The sequence below is a fragment of the Branchiostoma lanceolatum genome, chromosome 11 (genome assembly GCF_035083965.1).
Source record: "Branchiostoma lanceolatum isolate klBraLanc5 chromosome 11, klBraLanc5.hap2, whole genome shotgun sequence".
In the NCBI taxonomy this organism is placed as follows: Eukaryota; Metazoa; Chordata; class Leptocardii; order Amphioxiformes; family Branchiostomatidae; genus Branchiostoma; species Branchiostoma lanceolatum.
Genome location: NC_089732.1, coordinates 2,719,038 through 2,734,148, shown reverse-complemented (window position 1 = coordinate 2,734,148; position 15,111 = coordinate 2,719,038). Strand labels below are relative to the sequence as shown.

General features: G+C 42.7%; 2 protein-coding genes across 2 annotated transcripts; both read right to left on the bottom strand.

The window, feature by feature from the left end:
• Positions 1-213: 213 nt before the first annotated feature.
• On the bottom strand, positions 214-6,548 carry LOC136445086 (toll-like receptor 13). Its single transcript, XM_066442943.1, has 4 exons — positions 6,479-6,548; positions 5,071-5,250; positions 1,295-3,729; positions 214-905 (listed from the first exon to the last, which is right to left on the bottom strand). The coding sequence occupies exons 1-4, from the start codon at positions 6,546-6,548 to the stop codon at positions 708-710; spliced, it is 2,883 nt and encodes a 960-aa protein (XP_066299040.1). The 3' UTR covers positions 214-707.
• Positions 6,549-6,662: 114 nt separating this feature from the next.
• LOC136445280 (CMP-N-acetylneuraminate-poly-alpha-2,8-sialyltransferase-like) lies at positions 6,663-11,133 on the bottom strand. The gene is made up of 5 exons (XM_066443196.1): positions 10,975-11,133; positions 10,153-10,302; positions 8,550-9,011; positions 7,555-7,718; positions 6,663-6,956 (listed from the first exon to the last, which is right to left on the bottom strand). Exons 1-5 carry the CDS (start codon positions 11,106-11,108, stop codon positions 6,823-6,825), a joined length of 1,044 nt encoding a protein of 347 aa, XP_066299293.1. The 5' UTR covers positions 11,109-11,133; the 3' UTR covers positions 6,663-6,822.
• Positions 11,134-15,111: the final 3,978 nt, after the last annotated feature.

The window sequence follows — 15,111 nt, the reverse complement described above, 5'->3', positions numbered from 1 at the left end:
GATTCCCTGCGGTTGTCGGGCTATTAAAGAGTACTCGAACGGACCCAGGCTGCTTTTAATTGCTAGAAAATATGCCTACAGCTGCCCGACAAGGATATGACAACCAACCGCTATACATGTTGGTAAGGTATGGGTATCGTAATCTAGCATATAGGCTCGGCTTCTTCTCGCTTCTTGGTAATGGTAAAAATGAGTAGACGAAACATTTTAGTCTTTTCTCCAGCCATTTGTATTAGGCAGTCAAAGACAGAGCAGTATCAGAATGTGCTACAACTATTCCAGTATGATTGTCATAAAACGTTTGTAGATGTCTCATTCATACATATTCACAATATCTATAACATTGATCCATAGTAAAGGTGATCAGAATTACTTTGTAAAACTATGAAAACATTATTTACCTTACGATCTATATAATTTTGGGTTTGTTTACTTTTTCCAATATCATAGGTAGCTTCGAGTTTATCTGGAATTGAACAAGTGTTCCACCCGATTTGAGGTTACGTCATTGGCTTTGACAATGCATAATTTAGATTTGCTGTATTACACAGTGGATATAAGGCTTTAAAAGATTCGTTTTTCATCTATCAAAATCTCTGTCCAATGTTAGGTCGCAGAGCGATTGCAACGAGGTCGCAGCCCTTGTGGACTGGGGGTATAGTTTAATGTTATCAACTTCTCAGTTTGAACTTAAGTTCATAATATGTTCAGATGATGTTCTCAATGGGTGGCCTGTCTCCCGTCTTCAGTGCGTCTTTAAGACGTTCCCAGAACAGGGCTTTCTCCTGAGGGTCCTTGGGCCACTCCAGGTAGGTCCTCCTGCACATGAGGCGGCGCAGGCGGTGGTAGCGGTGGAGGGCGCGGTCAGGGATGTCCTCCAGGAACACCAAGATCAGCACGTCTATCTACAAAACAAGATCAGATTCAAATCAATTTTGAATGAAAACAATGTATATTCTATATAATGTATATCTTCTGTACATGCAACGATATGTAAATGTTTTCTCATGATGTATTGTATGTAGTAATGCGTGTGTCTAGATAAGTAAGGAGGGGTAATGTTGAAGATGGTAAGCATCACTAATGGTTTACTACTACTACTATTACCTCCGCTGCTACTACTTTTAGACTACTACTACTATCATACTTCTACTAGTAGTACTCCTACTGCTATTGCGACGACGACGACTACTAACCACTACTTCTACTACTACTACCGCTACTACTGCTTCTACTTCTACTACTACTACTAATGCTACTTTTACTACTACTACAACTACTAGTTTCCTAGTACCTGCTCGTCGAACAGTCGGTAGGTCGCCATCTGTACTTCCATCTCGCACCACTCGCTCTTCAGGAACTCTTCCGTCACCAAGCAGACGGTCTTGCGACTGTCGTAGATGGAGTTCACGATGTTGTCGGTGATCGGGGCGCCTGGAACGAAGTCACGGTAGTCCAGGCAGAGTCGGAACTCCTCCCCCTCTCCCTCCAGGTGCGGCACCAGCTCGTTCATCACCCAAGCGCGGTCGTTGTGGTTGTAGGACACGAAGGCGTCGAACTTCTTCTGTACGTTCTCATTTGTCCATGTCTGGTAGCCGTGGTAGCGGGCCTTGATGACAAAACAGCCGTACTTGATGTACCAGCGGTTACGGTATCCGACAACGACACCCACGAGAAAGACGCAAAGGAGGATCGCTCCGGATATCGCCACGTGAAGACCCGTCTTGTCGTTGCACCCTTGGGCCTCAGCGTCGAAGTCTAGTATAGTCTTGTGCACAAGACGTTCAGGCGACACACAGCCGTAGTTTGACAAGTTATAAAACAGTGTCTTCGTTCGGTTACTCACCACCCAATCGTGAAACCACTCTTCTTCACAGGTGCATTGCAGGGGATTGTCTTCCAAGTCCAGCCGCTCAAGCTTAGGTAAAAGGTCGATCACTTCTTTGGGTAATTTTCCTAAGTTGCGGTTGGAATTTAGCCTGAGCTTTCGCAGGTTGGGCACTGATTTGAATAGGTTGTCAGGGATTTTCAGAATCCGGTTGTAAGAAAGGTATAGAGTTGATAGATTTTTAAGGTTTTCAAACGGTAGGGCTGTCATGGTGTCAAAGTTGTTGTAAGATAAGTCAAGCACTTCTAGAGTCGTAAGGTTGGCAAACGGGCGACTAGTTTTCTCACGGAACAACATCATTCTTAGCTTATTTTTACTCAGATGAAGTCTCTTTATCGAGACGAGTCCTGAGAAGAAGTCAGGAGGAAAAGACAAAATCCCTCCGTAAGACTGACACTTCGAGCTTTGATCTTCGAGATGTAATGATATCAAAGATGATAAAGAAGTGAAGGGCGGAGGGAAGTCAGTCTCGGCTCTAAAACAGAGGTGGTTGTTTTCTAAGTATAATATCTCCAATCTAACAAGACCGAAGAACGCCGTTTTGTTAATCGTCTCGATGTAATTGTGGGACAGCTTTAGACTGGTCAGGTTTTCAAGACCATCAAAAGCATATTCTGGAAGAGCGTCTAACTTGTTGTATCTGAAGTCAAGCGTGTTTAGATGTTTAAAACCGCGAAACGCCCGTGGTTCTATTTCGGAAATGTGTCCATGAAGAAAGCTCAGTCTTTGCAGGGTTCCTTTGACCAGTTCAAGTGCACGACTTGGGACAACAGGAAGATCATGCCATTCTATCATTAAGTTTTCCAGATACGTCAAACCTCGCAGACTCCACATGGTGAGTTTCCCTACGGCAAACTTTCCCTTGGGTCCGGAAATGGCTAAAGAGCGAAGATTGGGAAGGTTTAGGAATACGCTGCCGGGTATGTCTGACCGACCTTTTGCTAGAGTTAGCGAGAGGGATGTCAGGTTATGGAGTGATGCAAACGAGCCTTTTTTGACGTTTGGGAAATAGTTGTTCTTGGTCATATCGAGTGTCTTCAGGCTACCTAAGCCACAGAATGCCTTTGGTGGCAACTCGGTTATGTTATTACCAACTAGGAGGAGACTTTCCAGTCGAGGGAAGAAAGAGAACAAGCCTTTTTCCGGTAACCTTCTTAGCCCTACATATGACAGATCCAGATGTTTGATTGGCAGGGCTGCCAAACGAGCAAATGTGGTGTTCAACGGAGTTTTGGCTCCAGCTAGAAATGTGCTGTTATAGAATGACAGATACAAGGACATAGTGTCAATGCTGTTGATATTATCAAAGGTCGTGTTCAACTGTTTCACGTCAAATTTGTTTCCGCCGAGAAACAAGAAGGACAGGTTACGAAATGGCCAGAAAACCGGATGACTGATAACTTTGATGTTGTTGAAGGACAGGTCTAGTGTTTGGACATGCGATTCGTTCAGGGATGCAAAACAGCCACGTTCAAGATCGGAGATCTTGTTGTAAGCCAGGTCTAAGTAAGTCAACCTTTCTAAATTTCTAAACTCGTCTCCGAGTTTGCACTGAGTGACACCGTTACCCGCGAATGACGTGAAGTTGAGTGATTTTAGATTGGGTGTGAGGAACCGCACGCTATTGAGATTCGTCAGGCGAGTGAAAGACAGACCCAGCACTTCTAACGACGCGAGGCCGTCGAATGCGCCGTTCGGGAGGGTCGAGATGTTGTTGTGGTTCAGATGGACAGTTGTCAGGTTGAAGGTGTTCCTGAAACTCCCTGGCTGGATGATCCTTATGCGATTCTTGCTGAGATCCAATAGTTTCAGGTTGTCAAGGCGCGGGAACGTCTCAGGACCTGCTAGAGAGGAAAGAGACGTAAAGATCTAGCTGTGTTTGCGGTGTGTGTGTATGTGCGTGTGTACGGTATGTGTGTGTTTGTGTGTGTGTGTGTGTGTCTGTATGTCTGTATGTATGTGTGTGTGTGTGTGTGTGTGTGTACGTGTGTGTGTGTATGTGTGTGTGTGTGTGTGTGTGTGTGTGTGTGTGTGTGTGTGTGTGACTGTGACAGTTCGTGTTTCAGCCTCTGTACGTGTCCGTACGATTCCAAACATGCACAATGCCGTATTACGACAAATATCCAGTGCTGTTATTCTAATCTAAGAACAGGAAGGGCTGCAACGCGATATGGGTATGGGGAGGAAGATACTGCGATACTGCGATACTGTTTTGTGAGAGTTGACCCTGCGCCAGGGGTCACGTTGCTAGGTTACCACGGTGAGAGAAAAGCATTTTGCTTGACCAACCAGTCAGGTATGTCCAACAATACTATGATACCTGAAACAGGAACACTTCCTCGTCTGTTGTGCAAACTTCTTCTTTTGTTATGTTTTTAGCCTCTGTCGTCCTTTGGGCCGAATTAACAGTGGAAAATGGCTAACAAGTTTACATAGCTTGTATTAGCAGCGCTAGCTAACCGGGGCGCGGAGCGAACTTGGCCTTCTCTATCTCTAGCAAATTACAGTCTATCAAACTCGCCCCATCCCTAAATGAAAACGGCTCGTTTTATACTGTATCACTAATTGTCTCAAGAAGAGAACATGGAGCAATTCTTGTGAAACTAGCTCAGTAGTTTGGTCTGAAATTGTACTTCCTGTTTTCGATGTTTCTTCCTCATTTCTAATCATGTAGGGTTAAAGCATGTGGCTGATGTCGAATGGCCAAGTGGCTAGCGGGCACGAGATCGGAAGGTCTCGGGTTCGATTCCTAGCATCTCTGGCTAGACGCTGTGTCCTTTGAAAAGTCATTTGACATGACTTTTCTCACTCCATGGTCCATCCAGGTGTAAAAATGGGTGCCTGACGTCGGTTGGGGAGGTAAAGGGCGGTGGAAGGAGAGGGTTGGGCTCCACCTTCCAATTCCGTGCCCTAGACACAGTGGATAAAAACCCACTGCCCCTATGGCCTCAAAAAGGCCACGGGACTACCTTTACCTATACCGTTCACGTTAAGTATACGACACGTTAAATTTCAATATGTTGCTCTATCCCATATGATTGTATGTAAGCAAACTCATTTGTATGCACCTATGTGTTTGTATGTACGTGTGTATGTATAGGTGTAGTAGACCATACGAAAGTCGCTGTCCTTTTGTTGTGTCAATAAAGATTGCATGATTGTGTGATAAACGCCGTGCTTACCTATGATTTCAAACAGGTTCCCTGTGAGGTTGAGACTGGTGGTGCCGAAGGGCAGGCCTCGGGGGACGTGACGCAGGCGCCTTCGCGTACACGTCACAACCGTCTCCTTCTGACGTATGCAGTTTCTGAGGAAGTCCAAGTCGAAGGAAGACTTCTTGGCGTCCGAAGCAGAGAAACCGGCTGGATTCAGAACAGAGCTGGCGCTGTCTCTACGTAAGCTTTCACCGATTTCAATACAACAGAGTATTGAAATTACACACAGGATTGAAACTGTCGCCGGGAAAACAGCCATTGCGTAAATATGCATACACAAGCGCACTGTTTTTCTCAAAGTACTGAATTTAGAATGCAGGACCTCACAGCAACACTGTTCCGCACTACTGACCAAAGACGAAATATATCGTCAGCCTGGCAGCGAATTTATAACGGGCAGCTGTTGCTGAAAAGCAGAAGTTGTAACAAGAACACTTCCGGCCGATCACGGTCTGTTTGGTGAAAGTTGTATGCCAGTGTTAGATACTTCTGCAAACCAGCTTTCCTATCTGGCAACTTCCGTATCCTTTTTGTTGTACAAATATTTTCATAAGAAAGGTTCCTTATAGCTAAAATATATGTGTCAGTGGCAATAATCGTGTTGCAAGGTGGTTACCGTTAACAACAATAATATTCAGGTACTTAAATCAAGCGGAACTTCGCGACGGTCATTGTCTGTAACAGAACACGGAAACGCTAAAGAAACGTCAAACAAACAAAATTTCACCAAGCATAAAGCAGAAGTATTTACTAGTAGGTATACCCATATGTGTACATCCATCGAAATGTAATGTAACGGTACAAATTAGCGTCCAATGTATTCAATACGTAATTTATCTTTTTTCTTAACACCCGGAAGTTTTTAAATCATCAATGTTGGGCGTCCATGTGTCGTGACAAAATGTCTTTTATTCTTATATTCCCCTGTAAGGAAACCCCAGACAAGCAAACTTCCGCCGAAGATAAAGCAGAGTTAAACAGATATACTTATCAGTGTATATCCATTGTAATGTAACGTAGCGTTACAAATTATCGTCCAGTGTAATCAAAACGTAATTTATCTTTTTTATAAAGTCTGGAAGTTTTTCAATCAGTGTTGGGCGTTAATGTGTGGTGACATCAATGTCTTGTAGTCTTATGTTTCTCTGTAAGGAAACGTCAAACAATCAAGCTTCCGCTGAACAAAAAGCAGAAGTAAACAGGTATACCTATCAGTGTATATCCATTGTAAGGTAATGTACAAATTATCGTTCAATTTATTCAAAACGCAATTTATCTTAAAAAGCGCGGAGGGAGCCAAATGTGTAATCCATGGGCTTATATTTGTCTGACGGCGGTCACGGTTTCTGTTAGAAAACAACTCATTGTGTTCCACATTGGCCGACCTGCATCTTCAGAACGCCTCTTCTGTGCAGTTCCCTGTTAAAGTCGTACTCCTGATCCATGTTGTGTCTTGGGTCTAAATCGTGAACATACAACAATTTCATGAAGCCTTCGGTGATGACCGAAACCTTTAGATCGATCTGCATTGTCTAACGGCGGTCATGGTTTCTGTTGGAAACAACTCAAGCGTTTCGTCGATGAAAGTTCGATATCCAGGTAGTAAGATACGCCGAAAAAGCAGTTACTCAAATAACTGGATGAGATTTGGAAACGGTCAGACGTTTCAAGTAGCATCGACTACTTTTCGTCAGTGACTGAGCAAGATTGTCCAACAACTCATTGTGTTCCACATTGTCCGACTTGCATCTTCATAACGCCTCTTCTGTGCAGTTCCCTGTTAAAGTCGTACTCCTCGTTCATGCTGTGTCTTGGGTCGAAAGCATGATGTAGCGGAGGGTAGACGAAGTCTCCTGGGTAGTAGTGATACAGAATAGTGATCTTTTGGGAAGACAAATTCAGTGTATACATCAAAACGAAGAATGTTTATATATATTATAGTGTCGATGGATCCACTTTATTGTCATAATTAGATTGAATCAATTGTTTCTTGCTATGATATCACCTATGCAAATATTAACTCCAACAGATGTTGGAATGTAAGATCGTAATGATCGTGAGTTTTTTTCTTACCGTTTGGAATCGCATTGTAAACACCGCATGAGCCGCATACCTTTGTATATATTGTGTAACTAGTTACAGGTTTGCGTAGCAAAACCTTTGTTGGATCCGTTGGCATGTGTGGTGGCCGCCATCTTAAATTGTGACGTCACAGGGTCGCCATAGCATTTTATTGGGAGGGGTAATTTTTGGGGTAGCTAGCGTTCTCTCTATTTCTAACAAATCGGCACACAACTATGACACATTCAACTCAAATAAAAATTCAATACCAATTCATGTTTATAAAAAGGTCCCGTAATCGCTGAACTAACATAGCAAACCTGTGCATGTAGCACAAAAACTTAACTCTAATTTACGTTTGGGACCGCATCTGTTAACAGCGACACCTACCTGGGTAGTAGTGGTACAGAACAGAGTTGTTGTTCGCGTCGCTTGTGAAAGGGTAGAAGCCGTAGACGTGGGGGTTGTCACAGAACGTGGTCGTCATCAGCAGAGCTACCAGGCCAAGAGAAGGTGTCGCCTTCATCTTCTTTTTTGCTATGGCAGACGCAATCCTGAGGAGGACAAAGAAACATGAAAGAAAGAAAAAAGTCATTGTAAGTCCCATACAACTAGACAAGAAATATGCGCATCTTAAAAATAACGAGCTATTCACAGGTATCATGTCATCTAAAAACTACGATATAATTGGAAAACTATGTGAATTTGTGTACAAATGTTTCAAGAAGAGAGAAGAGACTCTGTAGATTTAGATGAATATATAACAATGTTCCATTTCTTTTACTTTATGTTACCTAATGCATTTAGCCCATGCTGGGCATGAATCTGCAATAAAGTTCATAGTCATTGTCATTGTTATTTATTTCCAACGAAAGTACCTGTAGCTTACGTTGATGAAGGTTAGACATCCAGGTAAGAAGATATGCCCAAAATAGTTACTCAAGCAACTGGATGAAATTTTGAAAGTCAGACGTTTCAGACAGCATCCGCTGTTTTTCGTCAGTGACTAAGTAGGTCCTGTAACGCAATTGTTAGTGACCTCGTAGTTGAGCTCCTGTTTCCAATCAGTTGGTAACTGGGAGATTCCGGTTAAATCCTGGGTTGGGGACATCTCGGTTGGAGCTGCACCCGTATTTCGGAAGGGACGTAAGATGGGGTCCCGTGTTCAAGGAGGTGCGTCGGACACGTTTAAGGAGAAGGGTTAGCACCCCCCCCCCTTGTAAGGTATATAGAACCTGTTGCCCTATGTGCTACTGGACACTACATGGGTCTGAACAAACGATTCCTTTCCAACATTGATAGAAAAATAAAATTTGTAAATGACCAAATAAAACCTTAAACTTTATGGTTTGCTCTCTCACCGTATATTGAAAGCAGACACTAACCGATTTATCCCGTCCTTTAATGTTCCCTCCAGAGTGAACAATGGAAATGAAAGTTTATACGCTTCTAAAGCGGTCTCGATACTTTTCGCAGCTTTTAAGTCTGGCACTAGCAAACTAGCACCTTCAACGTTCTGAAAGCGACTTTCATACACATCCTGGGATCTGTTTGTGAAAAGGGAGGACTTCCGGATCCGACCCGACCCTTTCGAGTTGAAAAGTATCATACTGGTTCGTTTGCCAACATCACTTTCGAAGTCTTTGATGACTGGTAGATCTAGACGTATGACGTAATCCATGGAGTCGATCTCCGCGCCACACTGACTTCCGAGTAGAACGCCACTGTTGCCGACAACTGCACAAGTGTTGTAGTGACCAGTAGAAAGCGTCGTTACATCTCTTGTGAAGTTTCCTGACTTCCATTTCTGTAGGCGAGCCGAGAGGTTCAGTTTGGACGTGATCTTTCTGGAAGAAAATTCAGATTTGACATAAAAGCGAAGAATGTTATCTATAGTGTCGACAACCTCCTCTAGGCGACACTCCAGTAATCCGCGCAGGCGCAGAAGGCCAACTTTTAGAAATAGGTTTGGTACCCTTGGTAAAAGTAGCTGTAAAGTTTTTTTTCTAGGATATGTTGGTATTTCTGAGCTGGATGTTACAGGTAAGGGTTTCTACCTTCTTATTGTGTTGAAAAATCAGACTTGGATCCATGTTTGTGGTGTCTGTAGGCAGTAGAAGTTTGGTGTTTTTGTGTGATTATCAGGTAGAGAAGGAGGTCAGAGGTCAATTTTTGTAAACACGGCTGGATTCGTAGGGGTTGTGCCGATTAGAAAGTTGAAATTATGCTCTAGATTGAAACTTAAGAGGCCTGACACCCCTGCCAATGCATGTTTTTCATAGACTAAAACTCAGGTAGGTGACTTTTTACAGCTTTTTTCTTAAGACAGGAAGCTTGATTACGCTTCTGTGGCCTGTAGCAGTGTTGAATCCCGCTCAGCAAATGCTCGGCAAACCCTCCCAACATCAGCCAATTAGGCTACGTCTTACATCGCTACTTTGGGTTCAGAACGAAATGACGGCTGTTTGTGCCAAATAAGACTAGCTCGTTTTTTTTTAGCATCTGTCAGTGACGCCCCCAATACCCAGAACCTCAGTTCAAGAGAGCAGGGCTGATCCCGGGAGGGTTTGCCGAGCATTTACCGAGCGGGATTCAGCACTGCTAGAGGAGGGTGAGTGTCGATGGATCCACTTTATCCCCATAACTAAATTGAACCACCAAATTTAATTCTTTCTTGCTATGGTATCAACTATAATGCAAGTATCACTTCCAACGGATGTTGTAATGTAAGATCATAATGATTTCTTAACGTTTGGGACCGCATTGTAAACATCGCATGAACTACCTCTGAATATATTGTGTAATTCCTTTGCGTTTGGGACCGCATCTGTCAACAGTGACACCTAGCTGCAGTGCGAAATGGTTGAACCAGTCAGTATTGCCACGAGGAAGGTGACAGGCGGTCCACGAAACGCCGGCTTAAAAAAAAAACACGTGATAGTGTATATAAAAAAAAACAACGTTGTTATCCTTGAGTCCTTGACTTACCTGACTTTTTTCAAAGCTTCAGCTCTAAACTGCCATGGCGACTCGGGTGCCAAGGTCCCGAATACCAGGGTTGTTGGCTGACTAGGCATCACATTCCGAGTTTGCCGAGTTTGAAACGTTTCTGTGTTGATGTTTGTGATCTTGAAATACCTACAATGTATACATACAAGATGTAGTTCGTTAAGTACGACTCATTTACCTGGATACATATATGTATGTTAAGGTGGAGCTTGCGATCTAGTAAATTTGCTGATTCCACCGAGCTCCTGTAGAGATCGTGATCTAAGTCTCAATCGACACGATTTCTATCATGATGCTAGAAATGTGTTAGGGTAGTTTCCCATGTCTAAGTTCTAAATCTAATCTATTGGAAGTCATATGAATCGAATAGAGAGACATGAATCAAAGTGTCAATTTCCCATGTCTAAGTTCTAAATCTAATCTATTGGAAGTCATATGAATCGAATAGAGAGACATGAATCAAAGTGTCAATTTCCCATGTCTAAGTTCTAAATCTAATCTATTGGAAGTCATATGAATCGAATAGAGAGACATGAATCAAAGTGTCAATTTCCCATGTCTAAGTTCTAAATCTAATCTATTGGAAGTCATATGAATCGAATAGAGAGACATGAATCAAAGTTGTAAATGTATGACCCATATCGGGACTACATAGCTCAGTTACTCAAAATCAAAGTTACTCAAGTAAATTTAAAAATTTTGTTCAGTTGCATGAGTAACTGTCATTTGGCACCATTTAAAGTTATATATAGAATTAATACTAGAAATCCTATATAAACAAATGTAAATTATCTATGTCACCTTGCTCCTGGCCACATCAGTATGTAAACTGCGGTGAGTAAAGTCGCACACATGAAAACATTTCTCAGTCGTTTTGTTGTTCTATGGGAGATCGGCCCACTGTTAACACTTTTTGTTACCGCCATAGCTGCCATTTTGTACCTATAGAGGGATTATTTAGTTGATATTAATACCTAGAAATGTCATTTGAGATTGCATTGCAAGCAAATCAAAATGACGACAAATTATTGTGCTGAGGTTTTATAGAACGTGCATCCTTATGTTTGTACTACAACCCGGGTTGCACAGAATCTCGCAGTGTAGGTTGCAGGTTGTGCATGATTCACCAGGACAAGTTACGGCATAATCTGTGACAAGCGAGGGATTTTGTTTGTTTGAACCTTTGTCTGTTCATGAGAAGCTCAAATCGGCATGCAGGCCGCTTTTCATTGAGGTCATGAGGTCATGACGAAGGGTCAGATGAAATATGACAGAGATGCAGATTACATCATACAGATTACATCATGTAACTTTAATTTTAAAAGTTTGCACTCTATCAAATCGTTCTTAAATGTATTAAACGTACTTACGTAGTTTTTGTATGCTGTAGGTGAGCTCAAAAGATCTAGCTTGGTGAATATCCTCGGTACCGGTGTTACTTCCGCATTAGCAACTGTCGGCTGCTGCAAGTATGGTCAAGAAGGTTTGAAATAACCCTCTTTGGTTTTGTAAATCGACCCTTGCACCTCTAAGATGAAACCCTTGTCATATATCCCAACCAGACGGTAAGATCACTGCCTTCAGCATAGAAACAGTTACAGACATGGAAAATATACATGGAGATGCATCCATCGTGATATAGGTCGTTTTCTGTCGTGTTGTCTGAACCCGCATCCGTTTAAGACCGGTCAGACTGGTTCGGCTTTTGGGGCATTTTTTCAAACCTCCTCAGTATTCGTACCCGCAGTCTTAGTGGCATAATGCTGCTCGAAACTGCCGGACTGAATCAATCAATCAATCAATCAATCAATCAATCTATCTATCGATCAATTAGTCGGTCAATCAATCAGTTGCTCCGTCTGTTGATTGTCGCAAGTGTCGCTTGTATCCGTTACTGGTTGAATACAGGAATAAAAGACCTGTTGGTCGTGATATCATATTTTGTCGCCTCAATTCTTGTTTAACAAGCCTTGTTTATTTTCGCCCTATCTCATTAGTTTTGGAGTCTGCGGAGGATGTCATCCATAAAATTTACTTGCTGTGGCCTTATAATTACGCTACCGCCCTTACCAACCGAACCGTGTTTGATCGCCCTGTTGTAAAATAGGCCAATTAATACCGCAATGTGTATAGAGTGATTTTAATAATCCGTGGTTTATTTCGGTGCCTGTTATCACAAGAAACTTTGACCACTCATTCCAGATACTAGTAATTGAGAGGGGGGGGGGGTACAATTGCTGGAGAGCATTATACAACCTCACCTCCTAGGATTAGATCCCAGTTCAGTTCAGTTCAGTTTGGTTCGTCCTGTAATGCTACGGTCACAATTGCGCCGGTGCTCGTCGGGGATGTAGCCCCGGCTGGGCTCTGACGTCTGGGGGGCAACGGCTGTCGTGGTCACAATTACAAGTTTCCTTCACGCTGCCCTGCAGGGGTCCCGGGGTGCTTCGGCAGGCACTCGGTGGCATTTTTGTAAAATTGTTGTCACCTTCATTGGTAGGTCTCCGGCAGGTACACGTCAGTTGCGATTATGCCGGCTATGCAGATACAAAAGCTGGTGTGATACGCCTGGCCGCCTCATCATCATATTACTTACTCTTAGTGATTCGCCTTACAGCGTTTAAACCGGCTTTTCAGAAACAGATACAGATGCAGAGAGAGAAAAAAGAAGTTCGTATTTTACACTGAAGGGCGGTTATACCGGCTACACGGGTACAAATACAGATACAGATACAAAATTTAATACAGAAGCTAGTGTGTTACGACTAACGGCGGTTTAGCCTGGATGCCAGACCCCCAATGTCTAAAATATCTATCGTGTCACACGATAGATCATTTAGAGATTGGGGGTCTGGTATCCAGGCTAACGGCGGTTATACCGGCTATACAGATACACATACAGATACAGAAGCTGATGTGTTACGCCTATTTAACAGTGGTTATACCGGCTTTACAGATAAAGAAGCTCGTATGTTACACGGACGGGCAGTTATACAGGCTGCACAAATACAAATACACATGGATACAGAAGCTGGTGTGTTACAGCGGCTATAGACATACAGATACAGAAGATGTAAAGGTGTACAGTGGTACTGGTACCAAGCATATACTCCTTGTGCATTGTGTAACGTTACAGGGACAATACAGAAAAATAAACAAACACAAACATTTGCTCAAGTAACAATTATGAAACGTACATCAATATTTAAAAACAATTCTGTTGACTCAAGGATGTTCTATTTCTGTTTCAGGTTATAGTTCTTGAATTTCATTTCTCTCATTTTAGTTGGTTTGATACTTTGGGAGAGCTCCAGTTTGAATTGTTACACGGGCTATTTTTATCCTGTTGCAGGGTTTGTTCATACTCTGACATAATCACAACCCGGTAAAAGTCCATGTTAGCCTAACGAGATAGGCTCGCCAGTCTAATGAGATAAAGCACCCGGGCTGTTTGCAGTAATACATCGGACCACGACCCTGCACAAACACACCGGGTTGGCGGTCCCCCGAAAGTGCGAAATGGAACGAAATGGAACGAAATGGAACGAAATGGAACGAAATGGAACGAAATGGAACGAACTAAAACATATGTAACGTTATGAAATGAAATACCAGTAGATATCGAAATCCAAGGAACGTTGTAACATTCACAGTAGACGGGAACAGGAAGCAAATACATTTTCAGGGAAGAATCTGGCCCACAAACGTGGCAAAAACGTTGTATTTACTATTATCAAACAAATTCAAGAAATAAAACACGTTATATGATGTATTTGCTTCCTGTTGCCGTCTACTGTGAATGTTACAACGTTCCTTAGATTTCGCTATCTACTGGTATTTCATTTCACAATGTTACATGTGTTTTAGTTCGTTCCATTTCGTTCCATTTCGTTTCATTTCGTTCCATTTCGTTCCATTTTGAACTTTCGTGGGACCCCGTGTTGGCACCTGCGGGTAATTATACACGTACGACAGAGATTCAATTTTTAGTCACAACGGACGGCAACACCATGAGTGCATGGACACTTTTTGTAGTTTTGTCCTTGGTGGTCTTCTCCAAAGACGGTAAGTCGAGACTCCAGTTGGTTGCTGCATCGCCTCTATCTCACTGGATCCGCGGCACGTTGGTGACCTCGCTGCGACCGACCGATTTGACAGCGCGCTCAACGCATTTCATCGATAGAAAAACGAACTTTTTCGCTATGTGTGTTTTGGTGTCGTTTTAGTCATACTTGTACGTTTTGCATGACATTCCTATTACAAAGTTAGATCTAAGGGTAACACAAATCCAGTTTAGGATGCAGCGAGGCCGCCAACGTGTCGCGGGTCCAGTGAGAGGGGGCTTAACGGTGTTTTTATTGTACATGTTTGGTGCGTGTAAGACTGAATTGTCTCTCACTTGGACTGGGGACAGTGGTCAGTTACAATCAATATATTGACGCAGGAGCTATGTTATGTACTTCGTACAGAGGAGGTTTCTTCAAAAAGGGGGCAGAGAGGGATAAAGCTAAGTGACAGGGCTAGTGTAGTCTTGAATATATATACCACATTCCTTTGATACCACGTAATATCGGAATTCATACAACTATATCAATGCTTGATGTCATCGTGAGACGTTTGTTGTGATATTTGTTGATTGCATAAACTTCCTATCATCGTACGTACACTGGCATTTTCCTTAACCTATAGTGTAGAATCGTAGGTGCAGGTTGGATCATTGTCCCATCTTTATCATTTAGACAATCTGTTTGAAGATTCGACCAACCTCTACCTTCTTAACAAGCAAGAACACTTGGCAGCTGTGAATCATTGATTAGTCACTGAACTGAAGTAATACGTAGAGCTCTTCAGCCTATTTTATCAATCGTTTCTGGATTTGTGACTATTGTTCAGTACAAAATATTATGTAAAAATAAACATGGAATCATACACAGGGTG

Bases quoted from the DNA above. Each gene is read 5' to 3' on its own strand.
- LOC136445086 (XM_066442943.1), bottom strand. From the start codon at position 6,548: ATGGATCAGGAGTACGACTTTAACAGGGAACTGCACAGAAGAGGCGTT. The intron at 5,251-6,478 runs GTGGAACACAAT...TTCTGAATCCAG, and splicing joins GAAGATGCAGGTCGGCCAAT to CCGGTTTCTCTGCTTCGGAC. The intron at 906-1,294 runs GTACTAGGAAAC...CTTGTTTTGTAG, and splicing joins ACCGACTGTTCGACGAGCAG to ATAGACGTGCTGATCTTGGT.
- LOC136445280 (XM_066443196.1), bottom strand. From the start codon at position 11,108: ATGGCAGCTATGGCGGTAACAAAAAGTGTTAACAGTGGGCCGATCTCC. The intron at 7,719-8,549 runs GTTAGTGTCTGC...TGTCCTCCTCAG, and splicing joins TTAAAGGACGGGATAAATCG to GATTGCGTCTGCCATAGCAA. The intron at 6,957-7,554 runs GTAGGTGTCGCT...ACTACTACCCAG, and splicing joins TCTGTACCACTACTACCCAG to GAGACTTCGTCTACCCTCCG.